The sequence below is a fragment of the Ctenocephalides felis genome, unplaced genomic scaffold (assembly GCF_003426905.1).
Source record: "Ctenocephalides felis isolate EL2017-DRISC unplaced genomic scaffold, ASM342690v1 CF-g0.4_SCAFFOLD_01170, whole genome shotgun sequence".
In the NCBI taxonomy this organism is placed as follows: Eukaryota; Metazoa; Arthropoda; class Insecta; order Siphonaptera; family Pulicidae; genus Ctenocephalides; species Ctenocephalides felis.
In genome coordinates this window covers 67,019,687-67,041,491 of record NW_020537324.1, presented here as the reverse complement: position 1 = coordinate 67,041,491, position 21,805 = coordinate 67,019,687, and the positions used below count along the sequence as shown (strand labels likewise).

The 21,805-nt window shown below is 28.7% G+C and overlaps 3 protein-coding genes across 3 annotated transcripts in view; all 3 read left to right on the top strand.

The window, feature by feature from the left end:
* Positions 1-2,170, top strand: part of LOC113367564 (transmembrane protease serine 9-like) — a 14,300-nt gene extending 12,130 nt beyond the window's left edge. Inside the window, exons 10-13 of the mRNA XM_026609161.1 lie at positions 8-151; positions 1,402-1,506; positions 1,630-1,806; positions 1,936-2,170. Of these exons, the coding sequence (XP_026464946.1) occupies positions 8-151; positions 1,402-1,506; positions 1,630-1,806; positions 1,936-2,112 (603 nt within the window). The 3' untranslated portion in view covers positions 2,113-2,170. The remainder of the gene's footprint in view (positions 1-7; positions 152-1,401; positions 1,507-1,629; positions 1,807-1,935) is intronic.
* Positions 2,171-3,729: 1,559 nt separating this feature from the next.
* LOC113367563 (transmembrane protease serine 9-like) lies at positions 3,730-13,506 on the top strand. The gene is made up of 12 exons (XM_026609160.1): positions 3,730-3,817; positions 3,944-4,100; positions 4,177-4,318; positions 4,904-5,011; positions 5,967-6,140; positions 6,298-6,471; positions 8,322-8,391; positions 9,994-10,150; positions 10,518-10,656; positions 11,037-11,144; positions 12,358-12,516; positions 13,339-13,506. The coding sequence occupies exons 1-12, from the start codon at positions 3,772-3,774 to the stop codon at positions 13,504-13,506; spliced, it is 1,602 nt and encodes a 533-aa protein (XP_026464945.1). The 5' UTR covers positions 3,730-3,771.
* Positions 13,507-15,888: 2,382 nt separating this feature from the next.
* Positions 15,889-21,805, top strand: part of LOC113367562 (plasma kallikrein-like) — a 12,391-nt gene continuing 6,474 nt past the window's right edge. The window contains exons 1-6 of the mRNA XM_026609159.1: positions 15,889-15,896; positions 18,490-18,646; positions 19,595-19,727; positions 19,861-19,968; positions 20,060-20,206; positions 20,816-20,930. Of these exons, the coding sequence (XP_026464944.1) occupies positions 18,510-18,646; positions 19,595-19,727; positions 19,861-19,968; positions 20,060-20,206; positions 20,816-20,930 (640 nt within the window). The 5' untranslated portion in view covers positions 15,889-15,896; positions 18,490-18,509. The remainder of the gene's footprint in view (positions 15,897-18,489; positions 18,647-19,594; positions 19,728-19,860; positions 19,969-20,059; positions 20,207-20,815; positions 20,931-21,805) is intronic.

The window sequence follows — 21,805 nt, the reverse complement described above, 5'->3', positions numbered from 1 at the left end:
ATATTGAAGGGATGCCAATATCGATTTGTTCACCGTGGTTGCCGGTTCGGTGCTGCTCTCACAAGGAGGAGATGTACATGAAATAGCAAAAATTACTTATCACAAAAAATATGTTGCTGCTTTCAAAGGCTATGATGTTGCCATTCTTAAGGTATGAATTGAATTTTATCCTTATATTATTTATCTCTGGTTAATAAGGAAAATCGATCATGATCAACAAGAACCGCTAAATTTTTGATAATTCCATTCTGAAATTTCTAATACAATAGAAGTAGAGTTTCCATTTACTCTAGTGAACATTCTTCAATCTAATTTTAAGAAACACATAATAATATAATATCTTTTAGGATTGAATAATAAGTTCATAAAATAATTGATTGATTTTCGCTATTATTCAGTAATTCGCTCGATTATGACTATTTTATACGGAACTCGAATTTTTAAAGAAAAAATCCAACATTCATATAAATCCCATTTGGTTGCTCAAGTCGTACCCGGATATATTTTATGATAATTATATATTATATCATTTGGTAATGTTAAATAGAATTAATGAGTTAATTAAGCAAACCTTTAAAATCTTTTAAAGCAATTAAAAATGTAAATAAAAAGTGAGTTGTAAAGCTTCTATTAATATTTTGGGTTAAGCTGTAAGCTTAAAGGTATTAATATGATTCTGAATTGTTTTCTTACTTAATTTTATTTATATTACTAGAAGATTTAATTTCACACTTCAAAGATTAAGCTGCATAGCTTAATTCGTATCTCTGAATTACTTACTTGTACCGCTTTAGTAAAAACGTTTTATAGATTTTTTTGTTAAATTCGAATAAATAATTGTTAAATACAATTTTGTAAAGCTTGTGCTCAATTTGCAGAACAAGTGAGAGTTACCAGTATAGGATTTTGCTTCAAAAACAGTTTCAAATATAATCATCATTTCAGATATATATCATAGTCTTATAGAACTTACTGAAATATTGCGGCCTTACGACAAGTAGTTTAATTTTAAAAATTGAACAAAGTTTGAGAATAGGAGTAGTCTTTTTGACGTTTGTTCAAATTAAAATTAGACGATTTACCTGGCATAACGATGGAGTACTTGGTCTTAATAAACATACTAAACCATTCCATTGCACCAGGCCTACGGAAACTGGTTCAATTATAAAAATCATTGATTTGTGAAAATTTGCTTTTAGAAAATACTCCGAGTTAACGTGTTCGTTCGTTTTGAAATATGTGTAATAAATCCACCCGGAATACTTTTAATCACTAATAAATTAATTTTTATTTTATTGATTATTTACACGTATCGGGAAGTTCATGTAACTTGCCTCAAGGCAAAATACCAATACCAACTAGTTAGTAACTTATTATTTTTTTCTTTTGTTTAAATTTTAGTTGAAAACTCCCATAACATTTGATGAAACAAAGCAACCTATAGCTCTTCCAAAAGAAGACACCATGGGCGGAGAGACTGTTGAAGTTTCTGGTTGGGGCCAAACTGTGAGTAAATTGCAAATATAATTTTGAAATCTTGAAAAATAAAGAAAACCTAATAGTATTCAATTTGGTTAATTGAAAAGTATCCCCAAAATTAACGTAGTTTTTTTTTGTTTCTATTGACAGACTCCATTTGGTCAAATACCAGATCATTTACAAAAAATGATGGGTATCTCATACGAAAGTCGCATTTGCCAAAAATTTCTCAATCAAGGACCAATCAAAAATAAAACTTCTAGACAAAATGATATAACTGAAACAATGCTGTGTGCTTTCCGGAAACTGGGCATCGGTGTATGCATGGTAAATGAATTGTTATTGATAAACTACAAATGATATGAGTTAATGCAATGATTTGTTTGCAGAATAATTTGAGTTGGACGAATATCATATTTTATAGATAAATTGGTTAGTTAAATTTCAATTTTTTAGGGTGATTCCGGTGGTCCTCTGATCGTTCGAGAACCTGATGGACCAGTTGTTGTCGGAGTGGTGTCTTTTGGTATTCCATGTGGCACAGGAGTACCAGATGTCTATGCAAGAGTATATCACTTCTTGGATTGGATTCACAAAAACACGGATAATGTTTTATTGAACAATTCTGAATAAAATATTTATTATAAATATATCTCATAAAATAATATGCATAAACAAAATAAACTAAATTGTAATATCAAAGAAATTTTATTCATTTATATATATAAATTATATATTTATACATATGAATTCCGGAATTCGCGAGTGGAAAGAGTTAATTATTACCAATATAAAATACGAAGTGATAAACTGATAGATATATAAATAAATACTTTTGATTCAGTTATACCATTTAAACGTCCACATTCCCAGAAAGTTTGGCTTATGCAATGACTACAAATTAGTGATCAGGACAAAAAATGATCATTTAGGGAAAAAATTTGGAAAAACCATTTTCATTATGTTGATGTCACTTCAGTGGTTAGAACATTAAAATATCATGACTTCTTGAAATGCAAATAATTAAAATCAAACAATACAGAGCTGTTATAGGAAATGAGATACATTTAAATTGAGTTGAATGTGGGAAACTGAGTCATTTTATTAAGGCAGTTCTTACGTTTAATCACTTACATTGATGTTTATACATATATACACTAGGGTGGTCCTTAATGTGGACATTTTCGAATTTCCTTGCTCCCAAGTGCTCGAATGGTTCCAATTGATAAAAAACAGTTCTCTGAAAGTTTTAGCTCTTAATATTAACTTTTAGATAGTGCGCAATTCAATCAAACTTCGTATGGAAATAGCATGAAAAAAATTTTGAAAATTAAAAAAAAATGTAGGTATGACTTAGCGATAAATGAATTAAAAGCGAAAATTAGTGTCATTTTTTATTGAAAATTCGGCGCTCTGCAAAATTTTTGAAAATTTGTTCATGCTATTTCCATACAAAACTTTGATTGAATTGCGCTCTATCTAAAGACAATACTAAGAGCTAATACTTTCAGAGAATTGTTTTTTATCAATTTGGAACCATTTGAGCCCTTGGGAGCAAGGAAATTCGAAAATGTCCACATTAAGGACCACCCTAATATACTCGGTATAGAATGCCAATAAATATTGCAAAAAAAATAATAATGACTTTCATCAAAACGGTTCATATTATAATATGATATTAAAAAAACGAATTTTTGAATTGTGAACGTGTGTACAGGACGTCTGTCGGGCCAGCTAGTATATATATATATATTATATATATATATATATATATATAGACTCAAAAATCTTATGTATTATTCAAGTAGCAATAAGAAACATTATAAAAAACAAAATATTATATATAAAGTTTAGTGAAAAAAATTATATAATTACGTATATTATATTTTTATATATTACTATAATATAATTTGGTAGCATGTGACATGTTCTGTGAATAAACACGATCATCCAAATTCTCTAGAACAAATTTCATAAAATTATTTAAATTCATCGAATTTCAAATGATAATTCTATTAATATCCATCATAAAACATATTCTAATCAAAGATTAACGGATTTTCCCAAGAGATACCTGATTATCGATTATATTTTTAATTTTTGATTCGATTAAAATGATTACGAAGGAGGCACGCGATTTCTTATCTCGCATGATGCGAAAAAACCCTCAGAATTGCCAAACGCTTATCAACTATAATTTATTGATAAAGATCGAAAATTTTCTTATAAGTAGAGAGCAATTGAAGTTTTCCATCTCATAGTTAAAATAGAAATAGAAGAAATTAAAAGAAAATGTATAAGTTAGTAGTGTTCAGTTGTTTGGTGGCTCTCAGTTTTGGTAAGCATTAACATCACATCACTAAACTAACACTCCTCGACATTAGTTGCGGAGTTTAGGGTCATCAGTTTTGAAGAAATCGTGTTGATTCTATAATTATATTTTAATAATTTGTATTTTTTCTAGGGGCTTCATTAGAAAATCGTATTATCGGTGGAGAAGATGCAAAAGATGGAGAATATCCTCACCAGATCTCATTGAGATTCCAAGGCAGACACACGTGCGGAGGCTCAATTTTGCATTCATTGTACATTTTGACGGCTGCACATTGCGTTGAAGGAAGGTAAGAAAAATAAAATTGCACCAACACGAAAATTTATTCCTTCACAATGTGTAACAATTTATATATTTTTTTCCAGGGATGATGATGTCACTAAATTTACCGTCGTTGCTGGTTCGGTATCGCTTACGAAAGGAGGTGAAGTACATCAAGTAGACAAGATTACTTATCATGACAAATATAGTCCAGAGACAATGCACAACGATATTGCAGTAATCAAGGTGATTTTTATAAACATAAACTACATCATATCGTAGATGGGAAAATAATTGATGACAACTAAATTCGGCCATTTGCTTCGCATTTAATCAATTACAAAACACTTAACGACTAGAAGTTCAAGCAGCTCATTAATTCAAATACATATGGTCAAATTGAACTACGTCAACATCCAGTTTTCGAAAAGTTAATTTATTTTAGCTCATATGATCTCCTAACATTATTTTCATATTTTTTCTTTTAACCCTTTCCACTCGAGAATTACGGAACTAAGATGTATTGTGCCGCCGCAGCGGCGGCATCCGAGTGGAAAGGGTTAATATAAGGTGAAGTAAAAAGAAATTCATTACTTTTGCATAAAATTGAAAGCTTTAATTGCCATAGTTGAAAAGCTGCAATTTGGGTAAAATATGCGTAGTTTTGTTCAATAGTTTGTTACTATTTTGAAGGTAAAATCATTATTCCTCTCCCATAAAAGCTTTCGTCCCTATAGACACAAAATGGAAATAGTCGATTTTCATAAGACTTGTTTTGTTAAAAAATTTAGAATATTTGTAAATTCAACTATGTGAATATTTATCTTTCAGCTGAAAACACCAATTACTTTCGATAACAACAAAAAAACAATAGCACTCCCTAAGGAAGATACCATCGGAGGAGAAACTGTGCAACTATCTGGCTGGGGCTTGACTGCGGTAATTACTTTTTTATTATAAAAATATTAAAATTGTAAATATTGCTTCACTATCATTGTTTGACTTAGGGACCAATTCTGCTACACAACAGACCAATGTTATGGCAAGGCCATGTTACGCTCGTACTTCCATACATTATACTACTGAATCATACTAAATACTGTCAAAATGTCATGTATTTACTGTGCACTCAGGCGTTTTACACATAAACTGCAACGTCAGTCGTATGTTATGAAGCTGGGTCAGAAAGACCCTGCTATAAAAAATTGTTTTTTTGACATTTGTGCGCTTTCTAGGTTATGTTTTCTATCTGACAACCTGAGAAAATAGCCTAACTGCACAGCAACCTAGAAAATATTTAGGACGAATCTGTATTAAAAGTTCTTCATAACATAGCCTTGACATAACATTTGTCTGTTATGCGACAAAATCGGTCCCTTACTCTGATATCCCAGTCTATAAGTAGATTAAGTAGTTTTTTACTATTTTACCAGTCCTAAGTCGCAGTGTTAAGTGTTTTTTTTTTCGAAACTAGTTATTGCATTCAACAATTATCGGCGGAAAATAAACATTAATAAACAGTAATAAAGTGTTTAAACTTTATATTAAATTCTAACGATAATTTTAAACACGCAATTTGACACGAGTATTCAAACTTTTGCCAAACTTTTGTCAAAGCCTTGCAACAAAATAGTGAAAACTGACGACTTGAACAGTCAACATTTGATAAAGTTGCATAATAACAATAAGCTCTTATTTTGAATAAAAATATAGTTAAAAAATCAAAGTAAAGTTTTGTAATAAAAATATAATAAACTTCACCATACTTTTTGATAAAATGTAATATTCCACGAAATGTCTTTATTCTTTCCAGTATCTCCACATGAGTGTTTTAAAAAATCGTATGTATTTAATTTAGTACCCTGTTTTAAAAAATCGTATGTATTTATTCTAGTACCCTGATGGCGAAATTCCGGATATTTTGAAGAAAATGATGGCTATTACATACGAAAACAGCATTTGTGAAAAATTCCATGAAAATGGGCCACTTAAACCAAAAGCTTCAGGTGATATTATCAAACCAGGAATGTTGTGCGCTTATCATAAGCTCAACATTGGTGCATGCAGGGTAATTATTAACTTATTAATAAAGAATTTTAATTGAATTTTTGAAACTATTCAGAATTTTTGTTTCGAATTAATTTGCATTTTAAAATAAAGTGATTTTAGCAAAATCGCTAAAATATTTTAAGAAAACAAATGTAATAATTAATTATTATTTTCAGGGTGATTCTGGTGGTCCCCTTGTTGCCGAAGAAAATGGAAAATTGGTTCAAGTAGGAGTTGTATCCTGGGCTTGGCAATATTGTGCTTTGGGAGTACCAGATGTATATGCAAGAGTATACTATTATTTGGATTGGATCCATCAACATACTGATAATGTTCTATTGAACAACTCAGAATAAATTAATTGAAAAAATAGCTAAGTTATCATAGTAAAGATCTTGACGTATTTATAAGATTTAATAAATAAAAAACAATCATAGATAAAAAATCATAGATAGATAAACCATAGAATGCTGTTCCTTTGTATGGCAAACTGACAAATTGATTTTAATCACTACCAAATTATTTTTTGTAACTATGATAAAATATTCTATAAAACTATTCCTACTAATTTATGTTATAGATGAGGTGATAGTATAGGTCAGTCAGCATATGTGATATTTACCAGTATATTTAAGTTGAAACCATTAAATTCAGTATTACGTGAAATAAATGCAAAAAATATACAATTTGTTTTATTAGTAATAGAATGATATGTGGATATTATGTTTTGATTTCTTATATTGAAAACTTAAGATTTTTTAGTGATCAACAATATAACGCTATGCAAATTTTTAATTGAATATAAGTAAAAACAAAAGTACAATCTTTTATAAAACTATCAAGTACTTTACCATTTTGATAGAACTTGTCAACAAACTTTAGTGTCCTTTTTTAAAGGAGTATTTTTCAAAGTCAACCAATTTTCAAAGTTTATAACTATAGTTCAACAAGTCACTACTGTTTATTCTAGCCCTGAAAATGTTATTTACTATTACAGATTCAAACCCTAAATGAACAAAATTATTAAAAAATAACCAGAATTACCAAAAAAAAGGATAAAGTTTTGACCAAAGCTCTGGGTTGCACTTAAAAGCTCATCATTTTCAAACTACACGGAACAAATTTTTTGTCCTATTTTTTTCACGATAGTTATGATTGGCTTAACGTTGAGTTCTGGGACACCCTGTATATATACTAACTACATACTCACTATTTGTCTGTAATGATCTCTAAAAGAATTACCCAGGCAAAATATGTGATAAAATATATTTAACCCTTTCCACTCGGATGCCGCCACTCCCGCGACAAAATACGTGTTAATTTTGGAATTCTCGAGTGAAAATATAGAGATTACGAAATAGATAAAATATTCAAATTTATTAAAAATCAATAATTTAAAATGATTTAAAAAATCTAAAAGATGTTATCAAATTAAACATTTTTATTAAGGTAATGATTATGCAAAATCTTGTATTTTGTTGAGGCAATATTCGACACGTGTAATTGATAAGATTACATACTTTGATTGTAAGTATTTCTGTGATTTATTCTATTTTAAATGTTTTTGTAATTTTAGTAAAATACATTCTTATACCAATGGGTTCCAGGGTTTACAAATGCCAACATTTCGACCATCTATTTACTATAGGCATGAATTACATTTGAAGTTTAGAATTAAACGAAAGGAAAATCATATGTTCAATGTAAAAAAATATTTCAATTTCATAAATTTTCGATTTATGCGATATTTAAGGGATTATTGCGCATTTTTATTTTTCAAACACTTATTGTGTATGAAACTTTTAACGTTTGTATTGGAGTTGCATTTAATGAGGTCCCAAAGACCCAACTTTAATAAATCTTAATGAAAATCCCTTTAATTGCGAATTAAAAAGAATTTCAACTGCAATCCATCATGATCCGAAAGAAAATAGTATTAAGTGAAATTAAGTATACCATTCTACAAAAAATATCATAAATTTCATTCTTGGTAATTCTATTTACAAATAAAAAATTTATAAACAAATAAACTCCAATAAAAATTCAGTAGCACCTGGAAAGTCCGCTTGATACGAATCTTTACTAAATCAAATCTTATCACTTTTGTTATCATTAATTATTGGAAAGATTAACGGATTGAAAAATGGAACACCAAAAAATTCTGTATCAGATAAATATGGTATAAAACTCAAAGATATAGAAATATTTTCATCACTGTGTCAAGATGTTGCGTTTGGCAGTTATCGTTTCTGTATTGTGCCTTGTCTCAGGTAAGTTTTGTTGACTTAAAAATTATTCGAATTAAATTGATAAGAGGATAGAAATTCAGTTATTGATTACATTACAAGAACGTGCAAAATTATGTTTACTCATACTCAGACTTCATTTAAAATAAAATAATTAAAAATGATTATTTGTAGTTATTGTGAATTGGGGTCACCAATTGAATTCATTTTTTTCAAAAATAATTATAATTTTACTAATTGGTCAAAAATATCTATTTATATAATACAATTTATAAACTTGTAATGTGAACAATAATTTATGATAATTTGCATTTTCAATTTATTCAGTTTAATAGCATAGATTAAAAGCTGGATATAGTTTAAAAATAGACAATTTATTCTTAATACTTAATATTGTAAGAGTGAATTTAATAAGCTGAAAATGTATAAAGGTATTCGTTAAATTCCTAGTAGTTGATTTTTGATTTACGTTAATAAAGGTATATTAAATATTTTATCTTAAACGGGATCAAAAATTAGGTTGGATCAAGTTATTTCGCAATTGAGGCACTTTTGTGAGTAATTGAGAATAAATTTGCCAAAGAAACCGTAGCTCCAAAGTAAATTTCGAGCCAACGAAACTTTCCTTAAAGGATTTTGATAAAAAAACTTGAATATTCAAGGAAAGTACAAAGAAATTCACAGAGAATTCTAAAACACTACAAGCTACCTTGATGGTAACTATTTTTGTGAAATAATAGTCAGAAATAGATTTCTTGGCCCCTAAAACTCCCGCAAACATATTTGCCTAGTTTTTTTTCTGTAATATATAATTCTGTATTATTGAAACTGAAGATTTCTTCTACAAAGTTTTTTGAAATGACCCAAAAAACAGGATCGAAATGTACCCAAGTTACACATGAATATTTTCGTTAATATACAAGATCAAGGTTATATACAGTGTTTTCTTTGTAAAAAAATGTGCTCATAAAATGTATATTTTGCATTGGGTAAATATTGTAGAATTCATTTCGTAAAATCCCTTTAAAAAAAAAATAAGACATTGGCTCCGTGGATGTCCCTTTTTACCCTGCCCATGGGGTAAAAAGGGGGCAAATGACAAATTTTTAGAAAAATGGTAAAAACCACATTTCTGATATAGTAAATTCCTAATATATTAGGAAATAACTGGAAATTTTACTGAATATAGTGCGATAGTTTGGGTTTGGATATATATCTGGGCATCAAGATTAATTTTGCAGCAAAATATTTATTTAATTGGTGATGTTGAAACTCGAATTATCAGTAATAAATTGCCATCAAAATTACAAGTGCTAAAAGTGTTTTCGTAAAGTGGTTTATAAATATTCTTATGTGTCATAATATTTGAGCTCACGAATACTATCACAGATGGCGCAAGAATTTACTTAATGACATATGTTAGTAACAAATATAAAAAACTTTTGATTGGAGTGCGCTCTATTTAAATGTTACTATTAAGAGCAAAAACTATTAGAGATTCATTTTTTATTAATTTGGAAGCATTTGCAGCAAAGAAATTACAAAATGCCCATGTTAGGGACCACTCTGATATATATATATATATATATATATATATATACATATATAAATATTTCATTCATTTAGGGGCTTCTCTGGACGGCCGTATCATCGGTGGCGATGATGCAAAACTTGGTGAATTTCCTCACCAGATTTCCTTAAGATTCAATGGAAAACACACTTGTGGTGGTTCTATCATTCACGAATCGTACATTCTGACTGCAGCTCATTGCGTATATGGCAGGTATGATAAAAATTGAAATGATATGTGAATATTAAATTATTAATTTCGAATCTTATCTAATCTATCAGCAATGCCAAATCCAGAAATTGAGAAATATATTGAGACACTTTTGTCTATTGGGAAGGCGCAGTTTGAAAGTGAAATATATTAGATCTATAGACAAGTACTGAATAATTTTCATAATTAAAAGTAATATCTTGGAAATCAGATGCTTCATATAACTTCGATCAATTTTGTTTCTTAAGGCATATTTAGTAGTTGAAAACTCTCTACGTAGGTGATTCATTTACTTTACGTTTCTTAGTTTTTTACTAATTATTATTATTGATAATTATATTTATTAAATTATTATTTCAATTTATCTCAGAGCAACTCCATCACTGTTCACCGTTGTATCAGGCGCACTTTACTTAACTGAAGGTGGAGAACATCATGCTGTTGCTTCCATCAAATATCACGAAAAGTACAGCCCAAACACTTTGGACAATGATGTGGCAGTTTTGAAGGTACAGCTTAATCAAATAAAAATACATTAATTTGAAAATTATACGTTGTGACCAATATTAGTCCAGTAGTCCAGTCATTCGAGCTTAAATTAGGTAAGCATTTCGGAATTCGAGATATCCAGCTGTAAGTCTGTAAATACTTATATATTGACACCTAAAAGTTGTCTCAAATCCTACATATGGTACGTACATTCTACTATGATGACTGGACTGTATGTAAAACAGATTCATTTACAAACAAAAGTTTGCAAATGAAATTCCTTTGGAAATGGAGATAGAGGACTATAAAGATTTCAGTGTTGCCTTTTTGTTAAGACATACAATATTGGTGAAATACTGTTTTGAAGTACATTAATAAAACCTCCTATTTTCTATTTTAGTTGAAACAGCCATTGACTTTCAATGCTAACCAGAAACCTGTCGCCTTGGCCTCAAAGGATACACCTGGAGACCTCAAATGCAAATTCTCTGGTTGGGGATTAGACGCAGTAAGTTTTTTTTTTTGAAAAAATCAATATTAATTTTTAAAAGTGATCACATTCAAGGAAAGCCTTTATTTTTTTTATTTTATTGTTTTAATTTGAAAGTTGATAACTTTTCAGTTTTCCAAGAAAACTTTAAAGAACCCTAATACATACAGAATTATTAACTTTCCGCAGGGCAAGTTATAGTAATCGTCCAAAAATCGAAAAAGAAAATTTTTGCATATCTTTACATTTCAGAGGTTTCTGAACATTGTGACATTTGAAAAAGGTTGATGTATGTACGTGTGTGTAGTATGTGTGTATGTATGCATACAATTTTTCGTCGACGTTTTCGAGAGCACCGCTCAACCGATTTGAAAGATTAAAAAAATATCGATTCGTATTGATATGGAGACATGCTAGTTTTATTTGTAGAGCAAAAAAGTGGTAAAAATTACAGTTTTTGCCAAAACGGAGCATCCGATTCGAATGGTTTGCTTGTTGTGAGTGGGAAAAACTATTAATTTTTGGAAAAGGCCAACCTTTTTTTCTTCGAAAATGATTCAAATTTTAATTATAAATCTAGCTAAAATTCTAAAGCTGACTTATATACTTAAAATAAATAATTTTAACTTTACATTAATTTATATACTTCTTAGAGAGAGAAAATCTATCTTTCTAACTCAGCTTGATTGAGTTTTGTTTATAAGCTTTTCAATAAGCTCTTATATTTTGTTTATAAAATACGAATAATAAAAGTTACAGAAATTTAGATAATCTATTTGAAAATTCCTCGAATATTTCGAGTATTTCGAAACAGTAAGAAAAATTCCAAAAATTTGCCTTAAGGGACGATGCCACCACTAGTTTCACATCTATTTTTAATTTTTTATATAGAAGCTTACACTACTAGATTTTTGTTCTTAGTTGTATTTTCATATTCAAAGTACAAATATTTCTCGTAACATACTCAATAGCATTTGTTTGCAAGGTCTAAAAGCATTTGTAAATTACATTGTAGTAAAATTTAAATAAAGGTAAGCCCATGGGCTTACAACAAATTTTCTTCACATTAACTTATAATTCTGATTACGATCGTAAACAATATCCAAAATCCCAAACAACTTGATCAGGATATTTTTCCATTACACTAAAACTTCTATATATTTTTTTGGTTATTTATCATATACTATACTATCTGTCTCATGATTTTAACATTGATTTTTATTGACTGCAGTATCCAAGTGATGTTTTACCAAATCACTTACAAAAAATGGATGTTCTGACCTACAATAACGCTGACTGCCAAAAGTTCCATAATGCTGGACCTAAATCTAACACAATCTACCCAGGAATGTTGTGCGGATTCAACAAACTCAATGTTGGTGCTTGCAGGGTAAGATAAATGATAATTATTATTTGGAAAACAATTGCAAAATTAGAATAATTTCATAAAATTATGATGTTAATTCCATCATATCTTAGTACAAATAATAAACTTTCAGTCTGTATTAAAAAAAAAGTATATCATAATTATACTGAAAGTGAAATCAAAGTCAACATGGTAAATCAGCTCCTTCGACCGACATAATTTTTTTTAAATTGTTTTAAAGTCAGGGTAAAACTAAAATCAAATCTAAGCTGATCACTTAATCATCTCATTAGGCCAACATTTTTTTCGAATGTGTAAAAATTATTTTAGTATATATTGCATATCATATTTATCGACATTATAGAACAATGATGGAAACAAATATAAAGAAAAGTAATTACGCCTGAAAGAAAAATCTCTAATCTGCCTTTATTTGTTTGATTATTTTATACAGTTAAGAACAAATATCATTTAATTAGAGGGCGTCCATTAATCACGCGATCAATTTTTTAAGGATTTTGGACCCTCCCTTTCTCCTTAGTGGTAATATTAAAAATTACTCCATTTCTAAAAATAACCCACCAAACATCACATGTATTTTTAGTTAAGAGAAAAAATTGTAAAATGTTTTATTTTTTTCAAAATGTTTAGAATTTTTTAAACAAAATCAGGTAAAAGATAAATATACGTGATGTCTTACTATACCCCTCCCTCACCACGTAATTTTTTTAAAAAAAATCTAAACATTTTAAAAAAAAATCAAACATATTACAATTTTTTCTCTAACTAGAAATACAAAACATCGATTGATAAATTTCGATTTTGTCCTAATATTTATGATTTCAGGGTGATTCTGGTGGCCCATTGGTATACGAAAGTGCAAATGGTTTGGAACAAGTCGGTATAGTTTCCTGGGTTTATGAATACTGTGCTTTGGGTGTACCAGATGTCTACGTTCGCGTATATTACTACTTGGACTGGATTCACGAAAATACCGATCATGTTTTGCAATAGACATACAAATTATAATATAGATATGTAAATTGTTTTAAATAGATAAATATTTTAAATAAATGAATTTTCTACGATTAAAACTTGGTTTTGTTGTATGATGTAAAAGGACTTCAAATTTTCTATATGTTTGCTTTAAGGGACGATTGTGTCCCAAAATAGATCAATTAATTTTACGTAGCACTTCTTATACAAAATGGTACTAAATACTGCCACTGCATTTTACGTGTAAAACGCCTGATTGCCAGCAAATTCATAGCATTTTGACAGTATTTAGGAATTTGCTACATGTTTACTTTTTCAGGCGATTCGAGGCCCTAAAATAGACCAACTTACGTAAAAGCTATACATACAAAATGGTACTAAATACTGCCAAAACGTCATATAGAAAACCTATTCTACAAAACGTACAAACGTTAGAAAAAAATCTGCTCAAAAGTGCATCTTTGTGATGTTGCCTAATAACATACAAGTGAAGTTGCATCTTACGTGTAAAACGCCTGATTGCACAGCAAATTCATAGCACTTTGACAGTATTTATAACCATTATGTATGAGAAGCTTCAACGTAACATAGACTCTACGTAAATTGATCTATTTTACGGCAGAATCAACCCCTTAAATTATAGATAATAACTTTAGTTTACCAAGAGTTTTCTAGTTCTAAAATCATGTTGCAAGGGTTGTTATTGCAATTTTTCATTATTTTAGACTCAAATAGGATGCAGAAAAGCCATTATAATATTTTAATTAATTAATTTATAATCGATTAAGATGCAGAAAAGCAATTAGATAAATACATAACGCGTATATTTTTCTATGGTTTTATAGAGTATTAAATTTTTAGATCAACTCTAAATCAAGTTCGAGAGTTAAAAATTTATAATACGAATAAATTTCCATTCAATATTCCAAATTTGAAAATAATAACTTTCAAGAAACTTGATAGATTTAAAGTTAAACGAAAAAATATTTTTAACTTTCCGTAGGGTAAGTTATAGTAATGGTCCAAAAATTAAAAATTAAAATTTGTGCATATATTTACGTTTCAGAGGTTTCTGAACATTTTGGCATACCTCAGAAAAAAATGGATTTTTGTGTGTGTGTGCCTGTATGTGTGGATACAATTTTCCGTCGACGATTTCGGGCGTACGGATTAACCGATTTGAATGGTTGAAAAAACATTCGATTCCTATTGATAGGGAGATGTGGTGATTAGTTTTTAGCAAAGGCAGGTCTACCCGTTACGGAGATACACAGCAAAGAGTGCAGAAAATAGAAATCGAGATTTTGAGAAGACGAAGCATCCGATTTGAATGATACAGAAAACATTTTGCTTGTATTGTGAGTATGAAGAAACTATTAGTTTTTTGGAAAAGCAAAAAAAATAATTTCAAAACTTCAAAAAAAATTATTTAATTTTTTTCAAATATTGGATTTTAATTATAATTCTAGCTAAAATACTAAAACTCACTTCTATACTTCAAATAATTAACTTTAACCTTAACTTTGCAATTCAGTATATATAATTCGCGTAGACAAAATTCTAACTTCGTTTTATTTTTTACTTCGTCTTAGTTTTTTACTTTTCATGTAAACACATATAAACGTCGTCGTACAATGTATAAGCTCCTATATTCTGTTCATAAAATACGAATAATGAAAGTTATAGTATATATACAATGACCTATTTGAAAACATTTTTGACTATTTCATTACGGTGCGGAAAGTTCCAGAAATTTGCCTTAAGACGCGATGCCACTAGTTGGAAATTGCTTTATGCAATATATCAATTTGACAATTTTGTTGCTTAATGTTGTTGTCAATAATTCTTCTTCATCCTAAGGTGTATTCAATAAATGACTTATTTGCCTTTATGAATTATTTTTCAAGAAAATTCGATATACATACCAATTTTAAGTATCCTCTACTCCAAAATTTGGCCCAGATACTATTAAAAATATGCCAAAGTGATTCTTAAGAAAAACTTATTATTATACTAAGTTCTGTAACAACTGATCTACGTAATACAAATAATAAATTATTGTAATACCTCGTACAATCACTTCCAGTACTTGAAAAACGCATTAAATTATGCAGATATTGATAAGATAACATGTATTTGAATCACTAATAATATTAATAAGAAAAAATTAATAAGAGAAATATGCAAGATTACAGAAAGAAAGAGATAAAAATCATATTATTACTCATTACAATAGATTGAATGCGGCGATATAGACAGGTAAATTGCAGGCGAACTCTTATAAATATCAGTTGGACAGTGAATCTCATGAGAACGCATTGTTGCACTCTTTTTGATATTAAGTTACAAATGTGGTTAATATTATGTTTGTTACAATAGTTTTCTGATCATAATTGCAATCGGAAACTGTAAGTACTTAAAGGCAATCAATAGATATTATTAAACTAAAGTACCTATTGTGAATAATTTCTAATTGCAAGATCTAGAGCAAAAAGTTGTATAGCTTTGTTTGGTTTTTCACTGAAACTATCTTAACATATTTAACGATATTTTTAATATGTTAAAAAGTTTTAATCACATATAAACTATGATCGATAAACGTTCTCGAACAATGTGAGTGAAATGAAATGATTATAAAACAATTATTGCTTTTATTAGAAGAGTGATTAGGTTATCATAAAATGAACAATATTAAAGAAATAAAGTGCCAAATAAAGCATTTTTAGATTCATTTCACTATTCACCAATACTACCCATAAATATAAAATTTTATCTTTCGATAATAAAATAGATTTCATATAATGTCCTAAATTTTTACTTCAATGATATATTTAATTTACTCTCAATTGACTACTGTAATAAAATTTTTGTGTATAAATATGAAATCATAATTCCCAAGGGTAGTATTTAGATTTATTTTAATACTTTTATTACTTAACAAAAATTAATTATATATTTCCACTGGTGAATGTTCTAAAACAATGTAAGTGAAATGTGCAATTTATCATAAAAAATTATTTACCAATTCATGTATTATCAAACTAAAGAAAGAGAGTTAGGTTGGGTTATCAAAAAAAACAAACAATATTAAAAAATACAAAGTGCAAATGATTTTTTAATTCATTTTACTGTTTTGATACAAATGTAACAGTAGTGTATTTCATTTTAATATTATAAATGTATTCAATATTTTATTTTCAGAGTATTCTTAAATTACTGTGTATTGCAAGGAGTTTCTCAATAATAAAATGTTAGTATATGTATATAGAATAATAATTCGTATTGGAGGTAGTGTTCAGTAGCATTTGATAATTTTAATTTCCAAATAAATGACTGATGAATAATTGTATAATCTTATATCAAACAATTTATTTACAATTAATACTGTGCATCATTGTGTAGGTTCAAAATATTTTAGAAAAATTCAATAAAATGTCTTGAGGCAATTGCGTGAGCTTGCTGATATGTGTGAATAATCGACTTATGAAAATTGTGAGATTGTGACTATTATTTTCTAAAGTTTATCTTTCAAACACATTTTTAATATATGTAATCGTATTAAATATAGTGCACAAACATACATTTGTATGTCCTAAATGCGCAACTCACGTGAGCAATTTTTAAGGATTTTTGGACCCCCCCTCCCGGTGGTGATACATAGTAATATTCAAAATTACTCCCCTACGCCACATGTTACGTGTATTTTTAGTACCTAGAACAAATTGTAATTTTTTTTTTTGTAAAATTTCAGATTTTTCTTACTTGAGAGGAGGAAAAATAAATACTAGATCTTAGTATAGTATAGTATCTAGTTACTAGATTCCCTCCTCCCCTGGGTAATATTTGGTAATTTTTTGTCAAACGCCCTTCCCCCTTAAAGCTCATGTGATTAATGGACGCCCCCTTATTCCAAACTTTAATGATTTTTTATGGGTTGGTTTGACAAAAAAAAAATCACATATCACGTGGCGGAGGAGGAAGGGTATAGTAAATATCACGTGTATTTATTTTTACCTGATTTTTAAAAATAATCCAAACATTTTCCAAAACAATTCAAAATTTACAATCTTTTCTAGTAACTAAAAATAAAGTTTATGTTTGGTGGGAGAGAGGGCGTTAATTATAACCAAGGGGGTGTCCATTAATCACGTGAGGGTTTTAGGCGGAGGGGACGTTGACAAAAAAATCACGAAATATCACGTGAGGAAGGCATTTTTTAACTGATTTTTTAAAAAAAAATTCAAACAATTTTCAAAAATGAATCAAAAATTTACAGTTCCATGTACTAAAAATACACGTATGTTTGCTGGGGGAGGGGGAGTAATTTTGAATATCACATGTATCCACCAAGGGGGAGGAGGGGTCCAAAAACCTTAAAAAATCGCTCACGTGATTAATGGAACGCCCCCAAGCTATAGGGGTAGTTAATTATAACCAAATAGGAGAAGGGGTCCAAAAACGCTTAAAAAATCGATCACGTGATTCATGGACGCCCCCTTAATTTTTCAAAATCAGGTCGAAATATTTTGTGAAAACATGTGGATACCTAAATTTGCATTTTTCTGCTAATTCTAAAGAAACTGCTTGGCCGTTTGTCGCGAAAAAACGAATCAACTCGAGTCCTTATCGAGTTTGTTTATTGAATTAAATGGCTATTAAATTTTTGAAATCGGTGCAGCCGTTTTCAAGAAAATGGTGATGTACACATATAAACATATACATGTACACATATGCTTTTTACAATTTTAGTCTCAAACAATTCAGAATAATATAAAATGTCGAAAAACATAAAATGAGCAAGACAGATTTTCTAGCGAAAATTTGGGAAAAGTTAGTAACAAGTTTGAATAACCAGAATCCAATTATTTATTTAAGCTATAATTTTTATGAATGACTTCTAAAAGCTGTATATCTTGATTTAATATTTTATTTCCACATACACACACTAGTATGTATATGACCATGTAACTTTCAATAATTTGCAACATTTTTTTCCGGCAGGTGAGAAAATCTGCGAGAAAATGATCGGTGGACACAACGCAGCTCTTGGTGAATTTCCCCACCAGGTGTCAATCAGATATGAAGGCAGACACATTTGCGGCGGAGCAATTATTCACAATGACTACATTTTGACGGCAGCCCACTGTTTTGATAAAAAGTATAAATAGAAGCTAATTGATTGCGTTGATTTCTATATAATTAATCTATGGGCGACATTGATAAGATCAAACGCAGTACAAAATATTGCGAAATAATTCATTATTTATATTGTTATAATAGTACTGAAATAAATCGTGATAGTACTGAAATATTTCATATACTGCATATTATAAAGTCAAGTTTTACTAGGTGTAAGTGGTATTTTGCTTTAAGCAAATTGTACAAACATTACGATCTGTGTAAGTGTAATCGACTTAATCAATAAGAATTAAAGTTCGTGAAAAAAACATTTAACACTTAATTACGAAGAAATAAACCCGCCCATTTTCGAACTCATCAATGAGATACATTCAGAACACTTGGCAAAAAAAATTGTACTTATCTCTTTAATTATAAAAAAAAACTAATATGAATGAACTTATAAAATCGGTGCAGCCAGTTTAAAATAAAGTTTACAAACATCCAATTTTAGCTCACATAAAAACCACACTTTTTCCAATTTAGGTGCCACACGATTAAGAATAACTTACAACGTCGAGAGAACATAAAATTATCAAACCGGATTTTCTGTTAAAGCATAAACATCTCCTTTGGGACGTTAATAAAAAGTTAATTGTGATTTATAGTAGAAAATTTTATAAAATTCGGTTGAGAAAGAAAATAGTAAAATATCAGTTCGGTATCTAAATTTGCACCTTGCTTTAAAACCAAACAAAATATGAGATTTTAAAAATTTTAGAAAAAAAATGATTCAAACAAAAAATGAATTAACTTAAAAAAGTGTATAAATATTAAAGACTAGAGTTTATATATTTTGTAAGATTTTGAGAAATTGGTATAGTTAATTTTGTTTGAGGTTAAAATTAAAAGTTGTTATTACCATAGATAAATAAGTATAAATGGTTATTACCTACTCAAAAGACCAATATTTTTTATACATTTGCAGTAATCCTGATAAATTGACTGTTGTAACTGGCACGATAAATCTAACCAGAGGTGGTGAGGAACACCAAATAGAAAAAATTATCAAGCACAATTTTTCAGAAAAAACAAAGGAAAATGACATTGCTGTTGTGAAGGTGAGTAATGCATATTTATAAAGGTAGTCATTAAATGAATTAATTAAACCATAAACGAGATTATTTGTATAAAATATTATAAAATATGCAATCAAAGTATGTATTTGAATGAACCAAATCTATTACATTTTAGCTTCAAAACTCAATAAAGTTCAACCAATTTCAAAAACCAATCGCCTTACCAAGGAAACGACCAAAGGGAAATACCCTAAGCATAGTAACAGGATGGGGAAAGCATGTGGTATACATTTTCTATATTATTTTTTTTATTAAATTCCTATGATTACATAAACACTTCTTAATATAAATATCTGTGTATTTTCAACTTCAAGTATCCTGGAAAAGCACATCCAAACAATTTGCAAAAAATGGAAGTCTACACAATGACTGATGAAGAATGCCGAAATGTGTTTTGGCACCCAGGATACATTATGCCAGGAATGATGTGTGCCATTAAATCAAAATCAGGTGTATGCAAAGTAAGTGAATTTTGAATCAGTTAAGTGCCTCAAATAAAGTATATTAGAGTAACACAGAGCTTCTATGAATCATTCAAACCGGTTGAGCAGGTATACTCAACTTATACTTTGGTTTACACACATTATTTGTTCTGTAGTATGCCAAACTGCTCAGAAATCTTTACAAGTTGGAGATACGCAAAAAATTGTTGAAGGGTTACAATAATTTTTCCTGATTAATCAGCAATTACTTCATTTCTCTAATGAAGGTTTATTTCTAAAAGATAATTACAATGACAAACCGATCATGTCATATTTGAAGTATGGCTTTAATTACATTATTGTTTTCAAGTATTATAAATATTTTTAATGCTAATATAAATATATAATTTATAATTTATCATTATATAAATGTGTATAATGGTTGCTACTAACAAATGTGTGCATCACGAGTGTTACCATTACTAATAAACATTATTCAAAATTGTTATATGATATATTTATTTTCACTTAAATGCCATCTTGTACAGTAGCAAATAAGTTTTACCTCAATCGCGTGTGAACCTTACGCGCACTCTTTTTTCCTTGTTTTTATTTTGGAAAAATAATATTTATGATTTATTTCACAAGGGAGATTCTGGAGGACCACTTTTCATACAAAAAGCAATGGATTTAAATACGAAATCATCGGCATTGTCTCTTGGATGTCAAAAACATGTGCAAGTGGAAAACCCGATGTATACACGTCTGTCTTCTACTATCTCGAATGGATCAAAAATGCGACTAATGGAGCAATTTATTAAGCTTTATTCTAGTTATATTAACTATATATTTTATAAGAATTGAAAACAATTACTATATTCATTCAAAAATCTAAATATATTATAATTTCATAAGTTATTTTATTCATATTAGTATGGACTTGTTAACTTACAGAAAACTACTATAAAATGTTGGAAAGAAAATCGACACGATCTAATTGTAAGTCAAGATTGGTATTTGAAAAAAATTAAATTTAAATCTCAATTTCATTTATCCCAAGAATTCATTTTAGTTTTACATTATAATTATCAAAAAGTCGTTATAATTTATCTAACAAATGTAAAATCAACTATGTCATTATGTATAAAACAGTTGTAAGTTGCAAATGAATATAATAAGAAATGTAAAAATTTAATATGAATAAATCCGTTCAATATATTATAAATAAATTTAATTTGAGAACACTTCCACTTATTACACAAGATTGTATCAAACTAATTATTTTAATTTTAGTTAAAATGCAACGTATTGTTTATTTTTCACTTATATAATACGTTGATAAAATAGCTTTGATTTCGATAGATACTGGAATCACGTAATTCTGCGATTTAAAATGACCTCATGTCGATACCGATTACATGTTTTAATATCAAAGGTAGTTTTGTTATGAAAAATTAATGACATAGATCTTGAAACTTATCATTTGCAGTCATTCTACAAATAATTTTAGTAATAGACACATTTTTATTTTTAACAGAACTACAGAGTCAACCACGGAAAAATAATTTTAGATTATATTAGACATCTCTAACCACAAGTGTAAATTTGTATACAGGTATATGACTGATGTACTTATAT